The 27,620-nt window shown below is 36.9% G+C and overlaps 1 protein-coding gene and 1 long non-coding RNA gene across 2 annotated transcripts; one reads left to right on the top strand and one right to left on the bottom strand.

Annotated features, from left to right (window-relative positions):
- Nucleotides 1-1,428: 1,428 nt before the first annotated feature.
- On the bottom strand, nt 1,429-27,620 carry LOC123654986 (coronin-2B-like). Its single transcript, XM_045590838.1, has 12 exons — nt 27,465-27,620; nt 21,574-21,771; nt 18,036-18,152; nt 14,842-14,991; nt 12,464-12,628; nt 11,970-12,173; nt 8,606-8,710; nt 8,267-8,404; nt 6,269-6,371; nt 3,186-3,321; nt 2,653-2,842; nt 1,429-1,673 (listed from the first exon to the last, which is right to left on the bottom strand). The coding sequence occupies exons 1-12, from the start codon at nt 27,588-27,590 to the stop codon at nt 1,539-1,541; spliced, it is 1,767 nt and encodes a 588-aa protein (XP_045446794.1). The 5' UTR covers nt 27,591-27,620; the 3' UTR covers nt 1,429-1,538.
- On the top strand, nt 12,129-12,659 carry LOC123654987. Its single transcript, XR_006743298.1, has 2 exons — nt 12,129-12,222; nt 12,519-12,659. It is a non-coding gene; the product is annotated as an uncharacterized LOC123654987 (long non-coding RNA).

Here is a 27,620-nt window from a genome sequence, read left to right as displayed (position 1 = left end):
AAACTGGAAATAAACTTTATCATGTGCTTATGAAAATAGTGCTCTAAGCAATATTTAATTATTGACATAAAAACATCGTTTCACTTCTAAAACCATAATTCTTTGCCAAAATATTAATAGTGGAAAATATTTTTTCTTGAATTATCATAATTCTTCGTCATGGAATAATAACTACTGCCAAGTCAAAATGTTGTAGGCCTTTTAGGCCAGTATATTTATTATACTAAAAATATTAGGCCCTATAATACAAACACAAGCCTAATTATAAAAAAAAAACATGGAATGATAATTTTTCTTCCACTACCTTACAAATACATAGTCAGTTCCATTGAGATTAATAAATATAATTTTGTAACAACAAATTGTTGCGTTTCGCACAATACAAGCCGCCCAACGGAAGCGCTGTTCATTATACAAAATATAAGTATCAATTATCCAGTACAAATAATCCCATTCACTGTTTTTCCAATGTTGAAATAAGCAATGATATTGGCTTAAAATTGAAAAGTCAGTAATAAAATTATACTTTTTTAAACGATTATGGATAAACAAGTATACACAGCGTACAGTCCATTTAATGGCAGCAGCAAGCAGTTACCGCAGCGGACGCCTGCAACACTAGGTCGTAAGCGCGTTGTTAACCCTACACACGACTGGCCAATATAATATACTATGATATATTCGTTGATCTGCTCCATATAAAAATTCATGGTCTGCGATGAGCGCTTCATTAATAAAATGAATACATTTTTATTATTATTCATTATAATGGGTAAAATTATATGCTACATATACAAATATAAATAATTGAAGATTCAAAAAAAGATATCAAAACAATCAATGAAACATACTCATACAATGACATAGAAAGAACAACCCACGTTATTTGCCTAATGTCTATTAAACAGAGCTAAATTATCACAAGTATATAAAACATACAAATAATAAAGACAACTTTACATTTTGGTCATCACTTGCTGTTTGCTTAGCTTAAAATTTATACATAAAACTCATTACAAAAGGAATAGTGGAGCATATCTTCAGATAGAATACACTGCTATATATCACTATGCATAGATTATAATACTTACTTAAGCAATTTCTTAACACAATGAAAAGCTTCAGTGTATGATAATCTTGTTAAGAACCAGAATTTAAGCGACAGCTTGTCCAACAAGCGAATTAAAGCTTCGAATAATAATTGGCACTACTACAAAAATATTTTAAGCTTATTTATTGAAACTTTCACAATAACTTATTATTACCAAATTTTCATGTTTTTAAATTAAATAACTAGTTTATGAAGCCATTTCAAGAAAAACTTAATTCAATGGTAGTGCCTCAAAATTATTAAATGTATTTTGATTTTTTTTTAACATGTAGCAATATCGGTATTTTTTAAACCTTTTTTTTGTCTAAAACATCACATTTAAAAGGCAGTTTTATTTAAAACATTGATCATTACCTAAAGCTGGATCAGCTCGGCAAGATAATTTCCAATAGTAATGGGAAAAGCGTATTTCTTAGGCAGTATAAAGTTAAGTTTCGTGTTGTAGTCGCGCTTGAAGCGAGGCGATGTGTTGTTCTAGTTCCCGCACTCTTTGCTGACTGTTTTGCAGTTGACGCTTCACAATCCTTAGTTCTTCGCCTTGTCGGTTGAATGCGAGACGTAACTGTAAATTTTGTTACATATTTATCATTAGTTAGTTCAGCCTATTGCAGTCCACTGCTGGATATAGGTATTATGATTATTTATCATTACGATTAAATAATTACACGAAAAAATTTTTGAGCCGTATTGTCTAACTTGATAATAAGTAATAAAGATGCAATGTGTTTTGTTTTTAGGTCGAATTGAAATTGGATAAGTAAGCATTTACCTATACAATTTATTATTAACTATTTAATGTGGTGCTTTTAATTGCGGTCCTTTAAATGGAGTCCTGTTGGCGTTAGAGATCACGTTCCACGTGAAAAAAAGGATGCCTCGGCGTTTTTAAAAATTCACTCTGATAATGTGTTTTCGATGCTTTTAACACAACATGCGTAAAGGAAATGTTATAAGTTTGACCTGCTTGGGTCTATCTCGCAGCTCTCTAGTGAATGGACCGATTATGATGCAATTTTTGAGATTATTCTTCCCTACAATTTATTAAGATATATTATGGATTTTTTAAGTACTGATCTTATGTGCATAATGAGTATTTACTTTCAAACATTTGAAATGCCTATTTTTTGTGTCGGAGTTAACTTCAATTTTTCAACTTCGCTATGGCTTCCTACTTTGAAAATTCCATTAAGGTAGGGCACAACAGGATATCCTACTCACAATCTGGAGCAGCCCATATGGAGAAGTAAATCAACCTTACAGAAGAACACAGCGAAATAATATTGGGTTTGAATAGTCTTGTATTTCTGTATGGTGTCTAGAATTCCTGGGGAGGGCCAGCAGTAGGGTCGGCAACACCCTTAGGATGCTTCTGATGTTGCAGGCGTCTATAGGCTACGGTAAGCGCTTACTATCAGGTGTATCGTAAGCTTGTTTGACGACCTAATCGTATAAAAAATGTTCGGAACTAAGTATTGCATTGTGTGTGTGATTTTAAAGTTTTAGTCTCTACTTTATTTAATTAAATATACATATTTGTTTACCTCATGCTCAGTGTTGAACACATCTCCCTGGTTGATTTGCTTGTAGAGCGGAACCGGCTCAGTCTCACCCGTCTGCTTGCCGAACATACGCTGCAGTTGATGGAACTTCGTGTTCTGATTGGCGCTTGTCTTCTGACATTTCTCGGTCACTTGCACCTGGTTTAATTGTTTATTATTATAACGATTATCATATCAGTTTCGGACGGCACAGTCGATCGTCTATAGCCGTGTGATATGTCTCAAAAGTTCTGCATGAAGATTTTTTTAAATAATTGTTAAATCAATAAATTAATTATTTTTGACATTTCAAATTGATCATAGCTGGAGCCTCACTTTCAGGGATAGATGTTTCAATCAGTCTATAACTGGTGAAGTAGATAATTAAATACTGATAATCTTATCTTCTATATCTGACAACCAGCATAGTAACATGGGGGATTGTTGTTAGAAAAGCTATTTGTTCAGAAATAGGAGGTTTAAGCAAAGATAGTCAGAAAATAACCTGTGGAATTTCATTATCGTGGTTGCCTTGCCAGGTGGCCAGTGGGCGGTAGTCGGGCGTGGTCTCTCGGGATAGGAATGCGAATTTCTTTCTGTTGTTAGCGTCTTGCGGCTGAAGCGCCGGGGCGTCCTTGTTCGTGCGTGGCTTGTGTGTCGATATTGTGACACCTATGAATAATGATAATTTAAAATAAGTTTTTTAAAAATTTTGTTAACAGTAATGTAATGGAAGTTATAGTTTTTTTAATTATTATCAATGTAATCTCATGCGGCTGAAAAATATTCTAGACCAGTACCGTTATTTAAAAGACCCAGTATAATAACATTACAGCATTAATATACAAGTGTAATAGTGGAATCTGACTCAGGTCTGACTGAGAAAATACTGACCCTGGCATATATACACACTTTAAAATAGTGGGTGTGCAATTCACACAGCAGAAGTGAAACTTCAAAGTCATAGGAAGGTAGGCCGTTGCGATTTGTTCTAAGGACGATGATCATGGTCTCGTGAGAAAGGTCATAAGCGCAATGAAAAACACGTCGCTTACGCGATTCAAGCAATAATGTTGTTGTTCTATTTGATTCACTCTAATACATTTGTGTTAGTTTCTTAGTCGTGAGTGATTTCGTTTCACCGAGTTTCAAATCATGATTGTTAAGAAGTTTCACTTCAAAAAATAAAGAAGAGTTTAGAATAAAAGCAGAGCAGGGCTCAGTAATAGATATGTTTACATATTTTTATAATTTGACTAGCTGTGCCCGCGGCTTCGCCCGCGTTGAAATTAGTATGTCACAAAGTTTTGCCGGCAAACTTCCAGTGAAACTCTCATCAAAATCGGCTTAGCCATTCCGTAAACCTTCTTCTTGCCAATGGTGGAGCCCTCTCTACAATGTTGAAACCGCATGAAAATCCGTTCAGTAAATTTTGAGCGAATCGATCACATACACTTTTGGGGACTTATAATACACTAACTGTTGCCCGCGATTACGTCCTCGTGGTTATGAAGATATGTATTACTATTAAGATGTTTAACGCAAATTATTTTTTTATTTCAGTCACTTGAAATGCTTATCAAACTGAGTAACTTTTTAAAAGGCACAATTTAGTATAATTTAATAGTTATTTTTATAAAACCATCTTACCTCATACACCACATTTTTGGTTTTATTTTCAGGCTGTTTATGTTTCATACAAACTATCAACCCCAATTAAACCCCCTTAGCGATGGAATATCGTAAAATCCGTTCTTAGCGGACGTCTGCTAACTATAATTTACAACCCTGCCAAACTTTATCTTTGTCCAACCTGGATGGATAGACCATCCAGCGGTTTTTGAGTTCTCGTGATGAGTGAGTCACTGACCTTTCTCTTTTATATATATATAGATTACGATGCATTATTTGGACACCTCCTCACCATCTATAGAGCATATATTTTAAATTTCAAGTCTCTTACTTCAAAAACATAAGACTCATTCAAACTTCCGACCCCCGTTTTATCCCCTTAAGAGTCGATTTTCGTAAAATTAGTTCTTAGCGGATGTTTACAACCCATAAGGAACCTACCTGCCAAATTTCAAGTTTGTAGCTGTTATAGTTTCGGAGGTTTCGTGATGAGTGAGTCAACCTACCATCCCCCGTTTTAACTCCAAAAGAGAGTTGATTTCTATAGATACATTATTTGGTCACCTTTCTGCCATCTATAGAGCATACATTTTAAATTTAAAGTCTCTTACTTCAAAAACATAGGACTTTCATACAAACTTCCAACCCCCGTTTTAGCCCTTTAAGGGTCGAGTTTCATAAAATCAACTCTTAGCGAATATTTACGCCCTACAAGGAACCTACTTGCCGAATTTCAAGTTGGTAGCTGTTATAGTTTCGAAGTTTTTGTAATGAGGGAGTCAACCTACCATTCCCCGTTTTAACCCCAAAAAGGAGTTGATTTCTAAAGATACATTATTTGGACACCTTCTCACTATCTAAAGAAAGTACATTTTAAATTTCAAGTCTCTTCCTTCAAAAACATAGGACTTTCATACAAACTTCCAACCCCCGTTTTACCCCCTTAGGGGTCGAATTTCGTAAAACCCATTCTCAGCGAATGTTTACGCCCTAAAAGGAGCCTATCTGCCGAATTTCAAGTTTGTAGGTGTTATAGTTTCGGAGATTTCGTGATGAGTGAGTAAACCTACCATCCCCCGTTTTAACCCCAAAAGGGAGTTGATTTCTAAAGACACATTATTTGGACACTTTGTCATCATCTATAAGGCATACATTTTAAATTTCAAGTCTCTTACTTCAAAAACATGGGACTTTCACACAAACTTCCAACCCCCGTTTTACCCCCTTAGGGGTCGAGTTTCGTAAAATCCGTTCTTAGAAAATGTCTACAACCTATAATGAGCCTACCTGCTAAATTTCAAGTTTGTAGCTATTATAGTTTCGGAGATTTCGCGATGAGTGAGTCAGCGTACCATCCCCCGTTTTAACCCCAAAAGGGGGTTGATTTCTAAAGATATGTTATTTGGACACCTTTTCACCATCTATAGAGCTTAAATTTTAAATTTCAAGTCTCTTACTTCAAAAACATAGGACTTTCATACAAATTTCCATCCCCCGTTTTACGAGCGCGGCGAGTTTCGTAAAATCCGTTCTTAGCGGATGCTTTCGTCTTATAAGGAACCTACTTTCCAAATTTCAAGTTTGTAGGTGTTATAGTTTCGGAGATTTCGTGATGAGTGAGTGACCTTTCGCTTTTATATATATTATAGATTATAGATAAAGATACATATAAATTATATATATATATATATATATATATATATATATATATATATACAGGTTGGTCGAGTACTAACTACGTTCCCTTAAATGGGAGTCTGGTCTGGAGGTGAAACAGATCACGATCCACGTAAAAAAAAGAACCTGACCCTTTTTTAAAACACCTACAGAACCCCCTATTGAAAGGAGCGATCCTTTCAAGTTAGGAGTCGAACGCTATTTAATAATGACATATACATATTACAGCCAGACTCGGGGCGGGAGTCGAACCCACTAGCCAGGAGTGGCTCGGCACGCACGAGTGGCAGTGGAGGGAGGAAGCGGCTACCGGTCTTCATGCTGATGAGCAGCGGCGGCGCGTTGACGCCGCTGAGCCAGTCGCGCGCGCTCAGCGCCGGCTGCGGCGCCGCCGTGTCCGGGTACAGGTCCTCCTGCGCACGGGGGACATACGTTTTAGCTGACTTCCAAAAAAGGAGGTTCTCAATTCGATTGCATTTTTTTGGAACGAAGTTCCTTACGGCAGGCTTGACATTTGGCTGGGCGACCGAACTGAAAAGAATGTGATACTAAAACCGTAAGAAAAATATATAACGGAAGTGACGTAATATCAGTCACACTTAAAAAAACTTAAACTTTTTTTTAAATTATTTATGTAATTTTATACTGTCGATAAAAATAAATAAAGACACGTCTTTTTATTTCACTTAATAGTTTGAATTATTATTGTTATTATTAATTTGTTTGATTAATTTTATTTTACGGTTTTTGTTATTTTCTAAAATACTAAATTTCCTAAATACTGATTTAACGAATTTAACTGAGGTAGGGCATAGCAGGAATTTCCTGCTCAAAATATGGAGCACGACTGGGGTAGTAACCCGACCTTACAAAAGATCACATCTAAATAATATTGCTTTCAAGCAGTATTGTGTTCCTGTTGATAAGTAAAGTGACCAGAGCTCCTGGGAAGGATTGGAAATTGGATCGGCAACGCGCTTGCGATGCTTCTGGTGTTGCAGGCGTCTATAAGCTACAGTAATCTCTTATCATCAGGTGAGCCGCACGCTTGTTTGCCGAACTAGTGATATAAAAAAAAGTACTTTTATGTACTTGATACCAATCAACAAAATTAAAAAAAAAAAAAAACAGGAACTAGAAAATATATATAAAATTCAAAATTTTTTTTTAAATTGTGTTGCTTTTATACTATCCGAAGGAACTTCGTTCCTACCCGGTGTCCCATGACACAATAATTATTAAATAAATATATTTCTAAAATAAAAGTAGCCTAAGTTACTCCTTATTATATCAGCTGCCAGTGAAAGTTCCGTCAATGTCGGTCCAGCCGTTTCAGAGATTAGCCGGAACAAACAGACAGACGGACAGACAGACAAAAACAATAAAAAAAGTTATTTTGGTATAGTTATGTACCGTGTATACATACCTACATATGAATTTAGTAATTTATTTTTCTTTTTATGTATGTTACTTCAGAACTGGGTGGATCGATTTCGACAAAAAAAATTATTTAATCGAAAGCTGATGTTTATCATGTGATCACATTTAATTTTCATCGAGATCTGATTACAACTTTTTGAGTAATCTTTGATAACGCGTATTTACTTGACTATTTTTTCGTATACCTACGTTGTATTACTTGTCGACGTAGTTCTTTGTTTTATTTGAGATCAAAAGCAATTATTATTATTTTTTTAATTAACATCCACAGGCTCTAAATACCCATGCCTTTTATTGAACGTGCATTATAACACCACAGCCGATTTATCATTCGAACTACAAATCAACAATCCTGTGACTGCTTAGTAAAGCTACGACGTGGTTCGACGCTGACGGATTTTTTAAAATGTAGTATACATACAGTGACACTCATATACGCAACAGACATCATACTTACATTACATACATATATAAAAATCATACATTATATGTAAACATTTGTAGAACGATATATTGTCTAATCGTACGACAATTTTAGTTACAATGTTGTCGACGTATGCGTATATTAGATAAACGCGATACGTTTATACATACATTATATGTAAATATACATTTGTCGGTTATATTTATATTTGTCCGATTATTTGATTATTTCAGGCAAGTTTTAGAGTCACGCTGACTGTCGGCGATGACAGTGGAAAATGTATGAATTTCGGGGAAACGTTTCTCAATAACGCATCTCTAAAATCAGCATACAGAGTTTTGAAATTTTCTAATATCTTAAAACATAAACTTATTATTTGTTATCAAATTTATGTAAGTACAGGTGAATATTAAAAAAAAAAAATAGTTTTATTTCGTTTAGTACCTGGAAGCAGTCGGACTTGCGCGGCACGATCATAGAGATGGGCTCGCACAAGCCGCGCGACGTGTGCAGCTTGTAGAAGCGGAACACCTCGCACTGCGCCGTGCTCACGCCGCGCTTCGGCATGAAGCCCAGCCCGCGCTGCACAGGCCACACGCTTACATACTAATATCATGTACTCAAACTAAAAACATTTTACATATGGGTGAAATTTTTTCATAACTATTTAAATAAAAAGATAACTATTAATTATGAAAAAATAATAATTAATACGTCTCTGAGTTTCCGTAATTATTTTTTTTTTTAAATATAAAAAGCGAGTTCATATATTTTTTTACTTACTTGAGGATTTCCCGATAAAAACTGATTCAGAAAATGTATATACGGAGGTTCGTCGACCACTTCATAGTAGCGAATATTTCCATCACCTTTACCAGCGAGGTAAACCTGTTAACAATGGTTGAAAATTAAATTCCGTTTTTATCTACTACAACTAACACTATTAACAAATTACGGTAAAAGCCGGATAGTTGCCTCAATGAGATACATCTCTCAGTTTCGAATGCACTATGTTAAGCTTGTTGATTGTGTTAGCGTTTCATTATAATCGGAAACCAGCACCCGTGAAGGCATGGATGCCACATAAGCTATTCAAGTAGTTTTGTGTACCTGTGGTAAGTAAGGTGATCAAAGCTTCTGGGGAGGGTCAGGGCTAGGGTCGGCAACGTGCTTTCGATGTTTCTGATGTTAGAGGCGTCTCTAAGCTACGGTAATCGCTTATCATCAGATGAGTCGTACACTTGTCTTGTTTGGCTACCTAATTGTCGTTTTTTCAGACTCCTTGTCGGCACTGAAGATGGTGGTAATCAATCTGGTCGGTCTTCATACCGGCCATCGAAGCCCGGGCCCGATCCCGGCACTCACCACGTCGGTGTGGTCGTGTGGAAGAGGCCGTCACTCACCATGTTGGTGTCGTGGTCGTAGTAGGGGAAGACGACGCCCGAGGAGCTGTCGATGGTGTCGAGCGCGAGCGGCGCGTGCAGCGCGTGCTGGTCCCACAGCGCGTACTGGCGGTCGCTGTGGCGGGAGAAGAGGCCGTCACTCACCATGTTGGTGTCGTGGTCGTAGTAGGGGAAGACGACGCCCGAGGAGCTGTCGATGGTGTCGAGCGCGAGCGGCGCGTGCAGCGCGTGCTGGTCCCACAGCGCGTACTGGCGGTCGCTGTGGCGGGAGAAGAGGCCGTCACTCACCATGTTGGTGTCGTGGTCGTAGTAGGGGAAGACGACGCCCGAGGAGCTGTCGATGGTGTCGAGCGCGAGCGGCGCGTGCAGCGCGTGCTGGTCCCACAGCGCGTACTGGCGGTCGCTGTGGCGGGAGAAGAGGCCGTCACTCACCATGTTGGTGTCGTGGTCGTAGTAGGGGAAGACGACGCCCGAGGAGCTGTCGATGGTGTCGAGCGCGAGCGGCGCGTGCAGCGCGTGCTGGTCCCACAGCGCGTACTGGCGGTCGCTGTGGCGGGAGAAGAGGCCGTCACTCACCATGTTGGTGTCGTGGTCGTAGTAGGGGAAGACGACGCCCGAGGAGCTGTCGATGGTGTCGAGCGCGAGCGGCGCGTGCAGCGCGTGCTGGTCCCACAGCGCGTACTGGCGGTCGCTGTGGCGGGAGAAGAGGCCGTCCGTCACTCACCATGTTGGTGTCGTGGTCGTAGTAGGGGAAGACGACGCCCGAGGAGCTGTCGATGGTGTCGAGCGCGAGCGGCGCGTGCAGCGCGTGCTGGTCCCACAGCGCGTACTGGCGGTCGCTGTGGCGGGAGAAGAGGCCGTCCGTCACTCACCATGTTGGTGTCGTGGTCGTAGTAGGGGAAGACGACGCCCGAGGAGCTGTCGATGGTGTCGAGCGCGAGCGGCGCGTGCAGCGCGTGCTGGTCCCACAGCGCGTACTGGCGGTCGCTGTGGCGGGAGAAGAGGCCGTCACTCACCATGTTGGTGTCGTGGTCGTAGTAGGGGAAGACGACGCCCGAGGAGCTGTCGATGGTGTCGAGCGCGAGCGGCGCGTGCAGCGCGTGCTGGTCCCACAGCGCGTACTGGCGGTCGCTGTGGCGGGAGAAGAGGCCGTCACTCACCATGTTGGTGTCGTGGTCGTAGTAGGGGAAGACGACGCCCGAGGAGCTGTCGATGGTGTCGAGCGCGAGCGGCGCGTGCAGCGCGTGCTGGTCCCACAGCGCGTACTGGCGGTCGCTGTGGCGGGAGAAGAGGCCGTCACTCACCATGTTGGTGTCGTGGTCGTAGTAGGGGAAGACGACGCCCGAGGAGCTGTCGATGGTGTCGAGCGCGAGCGGCGCGTGCAGCGCGTGCTGGTCCCACAGCGCGTACTGGCGGTCGCTGTGGCGGGAGAAGAGGCCGTCACTCACCATGTTGGTGTCGTGGTCGTAGTAGGGGAAGACGACGCCCGAGGAGCTGTCGATGGTGTCGAGCGCGAGCGGCGCGTGCAGCGCGTGCTGGTCCCACAGCGCGTACTGGCGGTCGCTGTGGCGGGAGAAGAGGCCGTCACTCACCATGTTGGTGTCGTGGTCGTAGTAGGGGAAGACGACGCCCGAGGAGCTGTCGATGGTGTCGAGCGCGAGCGGCGCGTGCAGCGCGTGCTGGTCCCACAGCGCGTACTGGCGGTCGCTGTGGCGGGAGAAGAGGCCGTCACTCACCATGTTGGTGTCGTGGTCGTAGTAGGGGAAGACGACGCCCGAGGAGCTGTCGATGGTGTCGAGCGCGAGCGGCGCGTGCAGCGCGTGCTGGTCCCACAGCGCGTACTGGCGGTCGCTGTGGCGGGAGAAGAGGCCGTCACTCACCATGTTGGTGTCGTGGTCGTAGTAGGGGAAGACGACGCCCGAGGAGCTGTCGATGGTGTCGAGCGCGAGCGGCGCGTGCAGCGCGTGCTGGTCCCACAGCGCGTACTGGCGGTCGCTGTGGCGGGAGAAGAGGCCGTCACTCACCATGTTGGTGTCGTGGTCGTAGTAGGGGAAGACGACGCCCGAGGAGCTGTCGATGGTGTCGAGCGCGAGCGGCGCGTGCAGCGCGTGCTGGTCCCACAGCGCGTACTGGCGGTCGCTGTGGCGGGAGAAGAGGCCGTCACTCACCATGTTGGTGTCGTGGTCGTAGTAGGGGAAGACGACGCCCGAGGAGCTGTCGATGGTGTCGAGCGCGAGCGGCGCGTGCAGCGCGTGCTGGTCCCACAGCGCGTACTGGCGGTCGCTGTGGCGGGAGAAGAGGCCGTCACTCACCATGTTGGTGTCGTGGTCGTAGTAGGGGAAGACGACGCCCGAGGAGCTGTCGATGGTGTCGAGCGCGAGCGGCGCGTGCAGCGCGTGCTGGTCCCACAGCGCGTACTGGCGGTCGCTGTGGCGGGAGAAGAGGCCGTCACTCACCATGTTGGTGTCGTGGTCGTAGTAGGGGAAGACGACGCCCGAGGAGCTGTCGATGGTGTCGAGCGCGAGCGGCGCGTGCAGCGCGTGCTGGTCCCACAGCGCGTACTGGCGGTCGCTGTGGCGGGAGAAGAGGCCGTCACTCACCATGTTGGTGTCGTGGTCGTAGTAGGGGAAGACGACGCCCGAGGAGCTGTCGATGGTGTCGAGCGCGAGCGGCGCGTGCAGCGCGTGCTGGTCCCACAGCGCGTACTGGCGGTCGCTGTGGCGGGAGAAGAGGCCGTCACTCACCATGTTGGTGTCGTGGTCGTAGTAGGGGAAGACGACGCCCGAGGAGCTGTCGATGGTGTCGAGCGCGAGCGGCGCGTGCAGCGCGTGCTGGTCCCACAGCGCGTACTGGCGGTCGCTGTGGCGGGAGAAGCCCGTGGTCAGCACGCGCCCGCCCGCCAGGAACGCGCACTTGGCCGCCTTCGTGCCGCTGTGGCACGGGCCCTCCTGCGGGTCGGGTGCGGAACGAGCTATGACACTAGGTTTATGGCGACTGGTAATTTGACACGTATCCGTGCATTATCTCTGCTAACTTGAATTAGGATATTATCGATTATTGTAATGATTTTAAATAGAAAGATATATTCAGCAATTTTTACACAATCCATGTCTTCCATTATAAATTGCTTTTTGTATATGGAAGTTTTTATCAACATAGTCAACTAATTTATAGAATTCTATTACAACTTTAACAAGTACCTCAAATATTAACAGATTTCAAATAGTGATGCACTCACCGATAGCACAATACCTCGTCTCGGTTCAATAACTCTCAACTTCTTGTCCTTGCAGGTGGTAGCAAGCAGTGATCCGTCGCGGTTGAAGGACATGCAGTAGATAACGTCACTGTGACAGTCGATCACCTTCACAGCTTCTCCCTTGCCCACATCCCAAACGAAAATCTAAAAAAACCAATAAACGTTAATACATTCACATGTTTTGTTATGCAATTGTAATTATAAAATTCAAAACATCAAAACCAAGTTTATTACACATTTGACCGAAGCATAAGAATTGAGATTTTGATATCATACAAAAATATGTAAACATCATACTGGGAACGATAATTTTAAAGTCGAGAGTCAAGTGTATTTGCAAATGTAGTGTAACGCTGAAAAATTAAAGCTGAAGTTCATGCTCGGCAATGTGCCATAGAAGCAACTGGACTCTATTAAAAAAACAAATTTTGTAATTTTAACTCCATAACAAAATTGGGTGGACGAGGTCACTCTTAACTAAGGGCTGACTAAGGGCCTCATCTATACTAGGATTCGTTATCTGTTTTGTATCAAGTGTCAAATTTTTGCATGTGATTACACCATATCAATTATATTGTTATTTACCAGAGATTATTGACCAGAGCTCTTGGGGGGATTGGGGATTGGGTCGGCAACGCGCTTGCGATGCTTCTGGTGTTGCAGGTGTGTATAAGCTACGGTAATTGCTTACCATCAGGTGAACCGTACGCTTGTTTGCCGACCTAGTGACATAAAAAAAAAAAAAAAAATATTGTATCTCATTATATTTCAACTAAAATGCCTGCCTTACGACTTAAAACTTAATTATTGCGTAGTTCTTCAAATATAACGATGAAGTTCGACTATTATCCAGCATATCGCTGGCCCCGGGCAATAAAGCGGTATACGCCGGTTACACCCTTTTTAATGTTATTTGATTTTTGGCTTATCTGAGTATCAATCTATCGCTCTTATTTTTTTCAGATTTTTTTATTAATATTTTGTTAGAATAAATGACAATAACCGTTTCATTGCATGGATAATTCTCTTACGACTAAGCTATGTATTATTGCATTACTCTAAGAAAAATAACACAAAAAACCGGTGAACATCTTTACAGTAATTGTTAATGATCTTGCAATTAAAATAGTATCATCTATGAATTGTATTATACATTTTTTTAATTATTTCATTAAAAAATTATACGATTTGTTTTTAAAAAAATATTTTTAAAAGCTTAAATTGGTAAAAAAAATAGCTTTCATTTGACATATTGAACGTCTGTTTTGGATCACTGTACACTGCACTATAAACAAATTAGCTTCTTTTATTTCTCCTGTAAAATTTGATTTTTGATATTACCGCTTTATTGCCCGGGGACAGCGATATATAGATATTTTATTTGATTTGTTCTATAATTGTAGGTACATTATATTGAAAAAAAAAACCTTATCATATGTTAGATATTCTGTAGTGTAGTGATACATACATATAAATATTAAATAATAAATCTGACTGGTGAACTATCAATACATATCATTTCTCTCTTTTGGTAGGAATCTTACATTTACTAAATCCCCTTGCACTATAATTGCTTCACACATTAAAATAAGAGCTATTAATTATTGCTTATCAACATACATTTAACAACTTGTTTTTAAATGTACTATAGGCATTATTAATTTCATAGACCTTCTTCATTTGTACAATTATTTTTATTCAACTAGATGTTATTTAGGGGCTTGACTTTTTTTTTAAATATAACTAGGTCAGCAAATAAGTGTACGGCTCACCTGATGGTAAGCGATTATTGTAGCTTATTGATGCCTGCAACACCAGAAGCACGCAGGCATTATGCCGACCCAATCCCCAATTCCCCCCAGGAGCTCTGGTCACCTTACTCACCAACAGGAACACAACATTGCTTGAAAGCAACATAAAACTATTTTTGTTCCACGTAAATTTAATTTTCTAAGTTATGAATAGAGCTGTAAACCGACTAAAACATTTTATAAGTAATATTAGTTTAATGGGCCATTTAATTTGTATAATAATTCTTATTTAACTAGATGCAAAACACGGCTTTTCTCGCGTGAATTTTAATTTATTTGCACGGAAATCTTATTCTTCTCTTTCAATTCTGCCTAAGTTAAGTACTATAAAAAATAACTAATTCCCTTTGTTTTTACTGACTGCTGGCTAATCTCCATTCATACTAAAAATTGTCTAGCCCTACATACCAGTATTTATATTTTTCAGCCAAAACTTTAACAATTGGCATATTTATATAATATCATTTATCATCCCTTTAGTAAAAGTTGTTATTTAAAGAACACACAGACATCTCCATTTCATTAATGTGTCTAGACGATACGTACCAAATAATCAAAGCCAGCACTGAGCAAGATGTTTTCAGCAGTAGGATGCCATTCGATGTAGGCAACTCGACGCTTATGACCGTGGAGTTCCACGAGCCAGTCTGTGAGGTGCATGGATAGACCTCCATCGGGAATGTGCCATAGTTTTACCTAAAAATAACAAAAGTATTACACGTAAATTTATCAAATGCTGTAAAAAAAACCCTTGGTGTAGTGGATCGCGTGCCGTCTAGGCGCCTAAATACCAGTGGTTTGCAAGTTTGATTCTCGCTCGGGATGTGTTTGTACAAACAGATATTTGTTTCTGGCTAGATGTCTGTCCTTGTGGGTCTCCTCACCGTGCCTCGGAGAGCACGTTAAGCTGTCGGTACCGGTTGTTATCATAAATACCTGATAGCGTTAGTTACTCATAGTAGGGAATATATCCGCCAATCAGTGAAGCATCGTCGTGGCTCCAATCTTTATTCCTACATGGACAAAGAGGTTGGATGTTACAGGTTGAATCGTGATAGTATTTGATTATTTGTAGATTTTATTACATCGGATCAGATGATTTTGTTGTAACATTTATGTTAAATTTATTTACAATGAGTGCGACCTGTCTATAAATTATAAGTAGATCTAACTCCACTGAGATAGCATAATATGTAGTTCAAGAACTGATAACAAACATAGTAAGATACACTATCATTTTGACAAATACCAAAGTGTCATTAGTAGTTTTCTGATGACATATTTATGTAGGGACGACACGTTTTATTTGTTAACCGACTTCAAAAAAAGGAGAAGGTTACTCAATTCGACCGTATATATATTATGTATGTTCGGGGATAACTCCGTCGTTTATGAACCTATTTGGATAATTCTTTTTTTGTTGGAATGATGTTTATCATGTTGTCACATTTAAATTTCATCGAAATCTGATTACAACTTTTGGAGTAATCTTTGATAATGCGTATTTACTTGACTATTTTTTCGTCTACCTACGTTGTATTAATTGTCGATATAATTGAAGTCGGTTTTTCTTCGTTTGCCTGCAAACAAATTTATTAAAAAGCCGACGTTATACACTAAGAATATATTTCTAACTTATACAATATAGGTATTCAAATTATGTCACAATTACAGGTTAACTTATGGATGTAATATATTTGCTTTTTTTGTATTTATTGTTTCAAAAAACGAGTATTAATGACATCCTTGATATATCTGCGTTAAAATGTAATAATATAAAGTATTTTACAGAGATACATGTGTATATGAACACTTACGTTAAAACAAAAATATTTTCTGTTACTTCTATTTGTAAGCTGTGAATCTAAATTTTATAGTTTGTTAGTTGAAGTGAAACAGGCCCTAATCTACTGACATCTAATGATAAAGATAAAGCCTGCGCGGAACTTATGTGTGAGATAAAGTATATCTATTAACAATCTGTGAAAGAGGCCCTAATAGTTTTAATTGTATTAATTTTGATATCTTATGTATCAAATCTATATGACATAGATTTATTACATTGTCCATGTAAGAACTGTTTAAAAATGTGAATCTATTGTTTAGTATTTGACTAACGGCAGTACAGTGGTCGTAGGTGCTTTTTCCTTTCATGACAAGTTTGCTTGCTTGTCGTGGTCGTCATACATAAAATTCTCGTGTCACAATGTTAGTTATAGTTCGCGTCATGTAAAAAGAACGCTGAAAGAAACTGGAGGGGGTGCGTTTGCGCATGGGAATACTCGCGCACAAAAGTACTACTGTTTTATTTTTTAATTACGATTTCACTCGCGGCTTCGTATAATGGTTATTGGTAGGTACATTAAAAAAATAGTTGAAATACCAGATTAAATAAGTATAATAATTATCACTTTACAAAATTACAATTTTATTTAAACAAAAGCAATAACAAATTTTTTAGTTATTGAAATGTCGTATTCAAAAATATTAATTATCTGTACTCTCGATATTCGTATCATAATAGTTTTTATGTGTTTAAAATGATAAATTGGTATTTGGTTTTAGTAAAATAAATAGTAAATGGAGTTTTACAAGTGTCCGTATGCTGCTAATGTGTTGTGAAGGTGAGTGATAAATGCGGAAAAAACGTGAATTACGATTGACAGTGGTTTGTTTACCAAATAAGACTGTTTCAAAAAATGGACAGCACGAAAAAGTTTTTTCAAGAGTTGGCAACACTGTAAATCGCCTTTGCGCATTTTGACAGCCAGCGTTCTTTTTACATGACGCGAATTATTTATTATAAATAATTTTTCTCACTTCTCTATGTAAAACTATTTCGTAATTTAAAACTTTTGTGCGCGATAGTATTTTGAGTCGACGTCGAACTGTCCAACCAATAGCACACCGGCAAGCATGCTACACGTGATAAACACGCCCGCCCGCTACCCCATACCACCAAATAGACCGATAAATCGCGTCTGCGCAGCTTCAAGGCCAGCGTTCTTTTTACATGACGCGAACTATACAATACTCCTCCGAAACGGATGGACCGATTTTTATGACATTTTGTGTGCATATCGGGTAGGTCTGAGAATCGGCCAACATCTTACTTTTCATACCACTAAGTTATAAGCCCCCCCCCCCCCCCCCTATAACAAACGGGGGATTAAGGGTGTTTATAACATATGGCAAAACAACGCTTGCGGGGTCAGTTTCCGCACCTTCAGCACAGGACTTTTGTTGAACCGAGGGACTTCGAGTGCGAAATTTTAATTTATAAACAATAATATTTTTAAGTGATAAAGTTTCTAACTATAGTTGTAAGTTTGTAGGGGATTATCGCCATTTTTGGCGCGAACTTGTGGAGGTCTATGTCTAGCAGTGGATTGCCATAGGCTGAAATGATGATGATGATGAGGGGATTATTTCTTGAACTACTGAACTGAAAAATATTTAAAGTACAGCGAAGTGAGCGAGGTGATGTAGTTTATCATACTATCAGAATGATAATATTTCTATATCGATTATATAAATTTTATAAACTCAGAAAATATAACAATAAACATCACGTAACAATGAATTGCAAAAAAAAACCATTACTGCTGTTTCTTACTACACATAGAATTTAATACTTACAGTCACAGTCGAAAACAGTTGGAACGGAACACGGCCGCGTAATAGGTGCCATTTTCCACGGGCTAATTGGAAACCTCTATTAAAATTTGAAAAGAAATTACCGTGCAGTCATCGGAACACGAGGCTATGATGTTATCGTTGAACGGATTCCATTTTATGTCGAGTACGGGACCTTTGTGGCCCGTCACGCGGCTAGCGTTGAAATCTAACCGACCGGTCTGGAAAAGAAACGCAATAAAATTAGATTTGAAGTCATCTTGACTTATGCTATGGATTTCAAGCTTAAATAACGGTAAAATTTAATGTTTCAGATAACCATAATGTGATGTAATTGTTGTATAAGAAAGGTTTATAAAAAAACGGTTACATGTAACTAGAAATCTCTTTATAAACGCGTACATTTCGGCAATAATAAAAATGAATTGCCAAAATGTACGCGCAATTCAATAATTATATTTCGTTTTTGTTCGTTATTGTCAGGGCCAGGTTTGTATAAAAGAAATTAAAAAAATCTTTATATACACAAACAAGAGATGATCCGAAGTTTGCCGGGTCGATCAGTGAGTTTCATTTAAAAACGGTGCAAGTCTTGTGCTAAGTAAATACATTTGTTTTAAGAAAGCAGTACACTATTTAGATATGCCATATTTTTATTAACATAACTTTAGAACCAACGGCGATTTTAATATATTCTAATTATTCACCATTAATATTTTAAATTACATTTACCGAGGAAAAACTTCAACATTTCAATTTCAATTCTCTTGACATTCTGACTTAGGGGTCATCCATAAATTACGTCACACGAATTTCATGAGTTCCGGGGAAAGGTCCTGTTTTTAACCGACTTCCAAAAAAGGAGGAGGTTCTCAATTCGACTGTATTTTTTTTTTATGTATGTTACATCAGAACTTTTGACCGGGTAGACCGATTTCGACAAATTTTATTTTAATCGAAAGGTGCTGTGTGCCAATTGGTCCCATTTAAATTTATTTGAGATCTAACAATTACTTTTCGAGTTATATCTGATAATGCGTTTTTACTTGACGCTTTTTTCGTCGACCTACGTTGTATTATACCGCATAACTTTCTACTGGATGTACCGATTTTGATAATTCTTTTTTTGTTGGAAAGGAGATATTCCTAGTTTGGTACCGTGATAAGGAAACCAGGATCTGATGGTGGGATCCCAGAGAAATCGAGGGAAACTCTCGAAAATCCGTAATAAGTTTTTACAGGGTGTACCGATTTTGATAATTTTTAATTTAATCGAAAGCTGATGTTTATCATGTGGTCACATATAAATTTTATCGAGATCTGATAACTACTTTTTGAGTAATCTTTGATAACGCGTAGTTGCTTGACTATTTTTTCGTCAATCTACGTTGTATTACTTGTCGATGTAATTAAAGTCGGTTTTTTTTTCGTTTGCGAGCAAACACAATTATTGTCACAGATGGTCACATTTATGAGCCCCCCCCCACCTAGTGTGACGTTATATATTTTCCAACTTTAAACCTAAAAGTTGTTATTTATTAAATTAAAACATCAGTTTCGATTTTTTTTTATTCCCATTTAAACAACAATTAGGTATATATTAGAGATGCCACGAATATTCGGCAATTATTCGGTATTCGGCTATTCGGCCTCTTTTTTTCGCTATTCGGTATTCGGCCGAATATGGTCAACCATTTGGCCGAATACCGAATAGCAATTTTTTTATTACTTACTAACTGTTTTTCCGCGACTTCGCGTAAATTATAGCCCATGTTCTTTCTAAGGCTCTAGAGTATCTGTGTACCAAATTTAATTTAAATCGGTTCAGCAGTTTGGGCGTGAAATCATGATAAACAGATTTACTTCCTTATTTATGATAAAATACAGAAAGGATTACCTAATAAATTATGAAAAAACTCAAAATATTACTCACAAAGATATTTATTTAACCAAAAAAAAAACTAACAAATTAATATTTAAAATCTACCAGTGGTAAGAAACAAACACAACAAACAAACTGCCAGTTTATTGTCTTCACTATAAATTTTATAATAGTTCCAAATAGGCGATTTCTGATTAAATTGATTCATTTTGCTTTTTTCGAACAAACGATGATATTTGTTATGGTAATCAATCACGTTAAATGTTATATTTTAGTACACACATGAAAATATGAAACAAAACCGCCCGCGCCTACCAAACTATTAGGTACTTCAGCGATGCAAGTTTAAACTCGTACGGTGACGAGTTATGTCTTGTCGCCCGCGAAAAGTACTAAGTGTGGCCGAATATTCGGCTGCCGAATGTTCGGCGCTTCGGCCAAGAGCCTCGCCGAACATTCGGTATTCGGTATTCGGCAAAATTACTATTCGTGGCATCTCTAGTATATATATATAACTTTTTGAAATGTGATACAAAATTTTGGACCCACCTCGAATCCTTGTTAGTAACAAGGTCACAATTCGTCGACCTCCACCTCCAACCTTAATATGTGACGTAACTTATGTATGTATCCCTTAATAATTATTACACGAGAGTAAAGAAAGCGTATAAAACAAAATGACGAAGTTTTAATTTAGTTCTGCGACAGTATTCAGACAAATGTGAGTGACAATTAAGTGTAATTGTCACTTCATAATTCGACACACGAACACGGAGCCCTCTTGAGACAGACAGCTGTGTCTGTGTTACAGTTATTACTTCTATAATATTTCGGTTATATCACGCGAGCTCTTAGCTTAATTTTAATAGAAATACGGTTAGTCGCGTGTGTGCATGAATATCTTGCACAGTTCATTTAATGTACCTACTACATGTACAATGTCACTATATTTCATTGTGATAATAAGTTAATGCATTTGCGGTCAGCACCTACTAATACAGCGTGACAACAGAGAATAAAATATGAGCATGGCCATGCATCTCCGTGTATTGTTTCAATACCTAAAGCCATTATATAGAATTATAATTAATACTGTCCTTATATTTACGAATATTGGATGTTAAGATTTTTTTGAAAACGCTACTATGAGTTGTGTACTACATACATATTTGAACTAATAGATTTTGATTGTTTCAAGATCATTTTAATATAAAATAATTCGCGCAAGGTTTTGTAATATATTAAATTTATCTATACCTATTTTGTACTATGTTTTTTTTACATATAATCGAACTTTTACTTCCTTTTTTCATTTTCCTTTGTATGGTAATATGTCTAGTCTATTCTTATTTATTTTCTACTAACCTAGAACTCTGTGAAGTGAATTGCTTTTCTGATGCTTGCTTGCCAATATATCGCATATCTGCCGTAATATTCCTTTTTTACAAACAACTTGCATTTATTTAGCTCTAATATAGGGATTCCTAATCAAAATTCATAGTTATCAAGTAGGCGTTTAAAGGAAATTAATGCGAGTATCGTCTGATTTAAATGGAAGTCTACAAAAATAATAAGTACTAAGAATAACTAAAAAAGTAAAAAACTAAAAAAGTTATCAATTGTTTTTTTCAGAGTCGTCAAAATACAATTAATTCGTGCTAATTATAAGCACCTCTAGATTACCGTCTGATTCTTTGCTAACTCTTTTTGTAGAGGTAAAAAAACTAGGTATAATAATTTAAAAATAGACTTATACTTACATGGTCTAAAGGCAGCACAAGAAAGGCACCACCGCCTGCGACCTCAGTGACGATCGCCACGAACTTGGGATTGACGGCACAGAAGTTAGAGTCGTGAGCATTTCTGGTGATCTTTATGTTATCATAGCATCTTTCTCTCTTGAACGGCACCCCGTAGACATGGCGGAACTTTGAGCTTCGCACGCCACGGAACCATACCTTAAACGTGTTTATTATAAACCTCACATTTTAACATTTTCTAATAAAACGCCTATTTCAGTACCAAAATACTAAAACTATTCTAAGTAATATACTATTGGAATAGGGTTAGTTTTACGAAATCTATTGTAAAATAATAATAATAACTTAATTTTTTAGCGCCAATTAAAAAGGATAAGCTTGCGTATAAATGCATTATAAAATCATTACTTTTAGGCTTTTAGCAGATACATATTTATGAATACCATTTTGAAGCTTAGCATTTTTTTACAGCAGAATTTACTGGTTAGAAATTCAAAGGGTCCTCCAATCCTCTTCTGGATTGGGAAAGGGGTCGAAAAAAAAACCCTTCACCTACTACGGTGTTTTTGCGACGATTAGGTATTAGGCAAATCATGCTCACTAAAGCTAAAATTTTGCTCGTAATACGTTACGAAATGTAACAAAAAAAAGAAATTTTAAAATAACGATACACATGAAAGTTTACATTTGTAAAAATATATAGCTTTGTGCAATTTTTTAAATTATTTTTTGGTAAGTAATATCACAAATGTCTTTGCAATAAAAAATATTTTTACTTCATCTCACGTGTTGTGACCAACTAATAACTTAAGTGCAACATGTTAAGCTGTCGAAGATTCACATAAAATTATGATCACAAAAGCGTTAACAAGATAAAGGTGATAATTAGATACATTGTTCGAACAATTTTCTCAGATGTTCAAAAAAGTGTCATGTGAACTTCCAGGGGAAAACGCTGCGTACTTGAAGAAAGAGCTATTAATAACATAATTTATAGTTATTTTAATAGAGAACTTATGCTAAAGTATAAAATAAAGTGCGGTTAACTCGACCGAAAATAGACAGTTTACACTAAAACAAAATTTTAGCATTTGTGGTAATTTACATTAGCATTAACATATTCTTACGGTTTCTTACGCTACATTACAAAAAAAAGAAGCGGGTACCTGTGAATTAGTCATGTCGTCTCCACTACTCGGGTGCGATTTCAAAGCATGCACACTACATAAGATTCACAATCCAAAACTATGAACACTGTGCATTTTACAAAACATAATCATGTAAATAAAGTACTGAAAATTCAGGAGCCCACAACATCACGAGCTGCCACATAAATACTGAAAATATTAAAGAAACAAAAAACTAAGACACAGCAGCTAAGAAACAAAAAAAAAAAATGTGCAAATTAAAGTAACAAACGTAACAGTGGCTACATCGCAAGTCAACGCTTAGGTAATTTGAAACTGTTTTATTATTCGTGTGATTATGATAGCGGTAGAGACGCGTGCCTAGAGCGGCAAGCGAAAAAAAAGTGAAAAGATTTTACGATGTAGTCACTGATGCTGAGACTAGAGAAATTATATTCATTGTGCTGTGTAGCGATAGACAGAATATCAATTAAGTACAATTAAACTAATAGAATTTATTATGTAATGTGTTTATGCAATAACGTTTAAATACTATCTTTCTGAGACGTATGTAAATTTAAAATACAAGAGATTGCCTTAATGTTATTTTTGCTTCAGTCATTCAAAGTAATTATTATTTAGAAATTTGTTACAAAATTATTTAACGTACGTGTGTATGTTAAATTTCACCATTTATAATGAAGATGATTTGGTTCAAGTTTTGCATATATTTTTTTAGAATATATGTATGTACATTAATATTTAATTTTTTTCTTAACTAACAGAAATATAAAACAGATTATTCTTATGATTAACAATAGCAGGGATTTTGGCATAAATTAGTTAAGTATGCAATAATTTATTTTGCAACATCAAGTAGTCTAGTATCTAATAAAAAATATATGATATATATCTAATATATATATAATTCTTGTGTCACAATGTTAGTTACAATACTCCTCCGAAACGGCTGGACCGATTTTTATGAAATTTGGTGTGCATATCGGGTAGGTCGGAGAATCGAAAAATATCTATTTTTCACACCCCTAAGTTATATAGGGGGGCTGTAACGTATACGGCAAAACAAAGTTTGCGGGGTCAGCTAGTATATATCTTAATATATATAAATCTCGTGTCACAATGTTTGTCCTCAATGGACTCCTAAACTACTTAACCGATTTTAGTCAAATTTGCACACCGTGTGCAGTTTGATTTAACTTAAAAGATAGGCTATATTTTATTTTAATATATTATGTTATTATTATATTTCAGAAAAAAATAAGGTGATACGAAGTTCGCCAGGTCAGCTAGTAGGGGTATATTACTTTTGTATATTTTTCTATGTCTTATAACATAGAATCTGAATATTACGATTTAAATGAAATATTTATTCTAATTTGTATAACTTATATAACATTGCTTTAATGTATAAATACTGACATTCACCAGTTTTACCAGTGAGTTACTTGTGTTTAACTGGTAAAGTGGTTCTTTTTCTTTACGCATACATAACCTATTTATTACATCACACGTCTAAATATATTGTAGCACTTTACCGAGTAAAATGAAGCATTTCCCTTACAGCAGTAATTTCTAGTCATGATTTATAATTGCCCCCTTGGGTGGGATTCGATCTACAAGTTTCGTATCAAGGCCAAATTAACACGTTTAAAATTATAAGTTTTTAAACTTTCACTGCACTATGAAAACTATCTTTATTTTTGACTTTTGTTTAAAATTGTCTAATAGAGTAAAAATGATTGAACTTGGCAAATAATTTGAAAAAATGTAGCATGTTTGATAACAAATCTTATGCATTTCATTTAAATCACAGTTAACTGAAGTTTAAGTTTTTCGAATCTAAAATAAAATCATTATAAAAAAAATGTGTTTAATATATGTTGAGTAAGATAGGAAGCCAAGTACTGTTTTCCTAAAAGTATCTAGTATTTTATGTGATGAAAACTTTTAAGTGCCTTGTTTTCACATACAATAAAATTTTCACACAACTACAATGTAATAATGTAGACAAAATGCACATTTATAATAATTTAAATAATCAAGGTCATTGGTTTCGAATATCATCATTACCTACTACAAATTATTGTACACTAGTTTCAAAGCACTTTGTTATAAGTTCATATAAAGTTCAGCAACATTATGGAAACTAAAAAATTAAATACTACAAAATCCATATGAATTTAAAATTACATTGAATTAAACTAGGTGACCCCAACTATTTTACATTTGTTGATTTTAATGGCATGCTTGTGTCTTAGCACGATGTTGAGATAGACTAACATTTTTTTAAATGTTTTTGTTGGTTTGACACTTGCAATCAATTGCGATAATTATCGAATTTTGATTATTACCATAATTTTATGGTTTTGGATTAATCAATACTTATTTTATTTACATTGTTGTTAAATTTTATACTGTGATAATATTATTATAAGTTTTTTTAATGCTTCACGATAAATAAACGTCTCAAATTTAGGTGCTTAATTTAGATTTCAATTTAAGTAGTAGTATTATAGTAGGTTAACTTACTAAATTCTTTAATGATTTTTATTATACTAATATAAGATTCAAAACTGATTCCATTATAAAACTAAGGTGTAGTGAAACCTTAATAATGTCTAGTTTGTTCTGACATAATCTTTTTCTTATTTTTTGCTACAAGTATGTTACTTTGTCAATACCTAATACTTTATTTCTACTTGTTTTCCATAACAGATTATAGATAATGGTTAAAGTGCATCTCATCCTTATTGGTTCTACTGAACATTGTTCACCACTGTCATTTTCAAAAGTCTAGTAGTTAGTCATCTCTAAATTTAATTTTTATGATCATATTTATACAAATAAATAAAATTGGAGTGTCGGTTTGTAATAATAAAATAACGGCTTTCCACTAAATACATATGGATGTATCATAATCATTCATCCTATTGCAGTCCACTTCTGGACATAGGCCTCCATAAACTCATGCGTGTTGTCCATAGTCACCACACTGGGCAGGCAGGTTGATGACCGCAGGGCTGGCTTTATTGCACCGAAGATGCTGCTGCCCGTCTTCGGTCTACTTCAAAACCAGCAGTGGATGGTTATCCCTTAGTCACCTCTTACGACACCCACGGGAAGAGAGGGGGTGGCTATATTCTTTGATGCCGTAGCCACACAACTTGATATGGATACACGGTATACACGGTACATATACTAAAATAACATTTTATACAATCTTTGTCTGTCTGTCTGTCTGTTTGTTCTGGCTAATATCTGAAACAACTGAACCGTTTTTCACAGGACTTTCGTTGGCAGATAGCTGATGTAATAAGGAGTAACGGAGGTTACTTTTACTTTTAGAAATTTATTTATTTTATAACTCTGCAAACTGAAAAATTGCTTTTTTGTTAAATGCCACGCAGACAAGTCTTGGGCACAGCTGGTTTATTACATATTTCTAACAAGAGTTGGAACCAATCAAATTCATTCCAACAATGTCAAGTTAATTCCAAAATTATAATCTTAAAATAAGTGTCTTCTTTAAAAAATAAAATTATTACAAATTATGTGTTGTCATGGGACACCAGGTAGGAACGAAGTTACTTTGGATAGTATAGAAGCAACACAATTTGAAAAAAAATGTTGAATTTTATATATATTTTCTAGTTCTTGATTTTTTTTTAAATTTTGTTGATTGGTTCTTAATTTTTAGAAAATAACAAATACTGTAAAATAAAATAAATCAAACAAAATAATAATAATAATAATTCAAACTATTAAGTGAAATAAAAAACGTGACTATTTATTTTTGTCGACAGTATAAAATTACATAAATAATTTTAAAAAAAGTTTACTAGTAATATTTTAGTTTTACAAACGTCATATTATACAGTCGTGTGACTGATATGACGTCACTTCCATTAAATATTTTTCTTACGGTTTTAGTATCACAATTTTTTCAGTTCGGTCGCCCAGCCAAATGTCAAGCCGGAACTTCATTCCAACAAGTTTACAAATGGCGATGTAGGTGAAAAAGTAGTGGTAGTTGTGGAAAATAGTCCTGACAATTACCTCTTACTTGTTTTGAAAATTACTAATATGTAGTTTAAAAAATAACTAATGAGTAGGTAATTACAATTAATGTTGAGTAATAAAATTAAAGTTTATAATTTCAAGTTACACTTTTGTGTAGTGTAACAGTGTAAAATATCTAATAGCTGAAAAAGCCTTATTACACTATAAGTACAAGATAAATTTTAACATTTTTAATTTAAAACCTTGGTGGTACTAATGCTGGGCTCTCTCATTATATACAATGAAATGAATTTTATATCATAAGAATTATCGTTATAGAATATGATTGCTACATATCCAAGAGAGTATAGAATAATGGAATTCAAAGTAATCTAGTTATTTTTTAAGTAAGTATGGATTTTCAATGTAATGAAGTTTTTGGAAAAGAATTTATCAACTGTTAATATTTCTGTGTATAATTTATACTTAATTTAATTATGATTTTTTTATTTTTATCGCTAAAATAATAGTTAAATTTAAATAACATTTCTTTATCCTAATTATTTTTAATGTAATAACTTTTAAGTTCAAAAAAATTTTTAAACAAACTATTATATGAATTAAATATTATATTATCAAAAAAATGGAAATATTAAATCAAACAATAAAACAACTTGCGATCAATAGCTTGTGATAAAAAGCTCTAAGAATTTTAAACTAGACTTAGGGTTTTACAAATCTTACCTTAGTGGCAGGTTTATTACATGCTCTTACATCAACGAGTGCCGTACCCTTCGCTGGACTTTTTTCAGTTAAATTAATATCTAAACAATTAATTTCTCTTATCAAATCATCCTTTACCGGAGGCATATCCCCAAGTTGAACTTATAATTTGACGAA

The sequence above is a fragment of the Melitaea cinxia genome, chromosome 7, assembly GCF_905220565.1.
Source record: "Melitaea cinxia chromosome 7, ilMelCinx1.1, whole genome shotgun sequence".
Lineage (NCBI taxonomy): Eukaryota > Metazoa > Arthropoda > Insecta > Lepidoptera > Nymphalidae > Melitaea > Melitaea cinxia.
This window is presented reverse-complemented; position numbering and strand designations above follow the sequence as displayed.

Coding starts and splice junctions, on each gene's coding strand:
- LOC123654986 (XM_045590838.1), bottom strand. CDS start 27,590: ATGCCTCCGGTAAAGGATGATTTGATAAGAGAAATTAATTGTTTAGAT. Junction 18,153..21,573: donor TTGTGCTGCCTTTAGACCAT/GTAAGTATAAGT, acceptor TTTCTTTTCCAG/ACCGGTCGGTTAGATTTCAA. Junction 14,992..18,035: donor CGTGTTCCGATGACTGCACG/GTAATTTCTTTT, acceptor TGTTATTTTTAG/GTAAAACTATGGCACATTCC.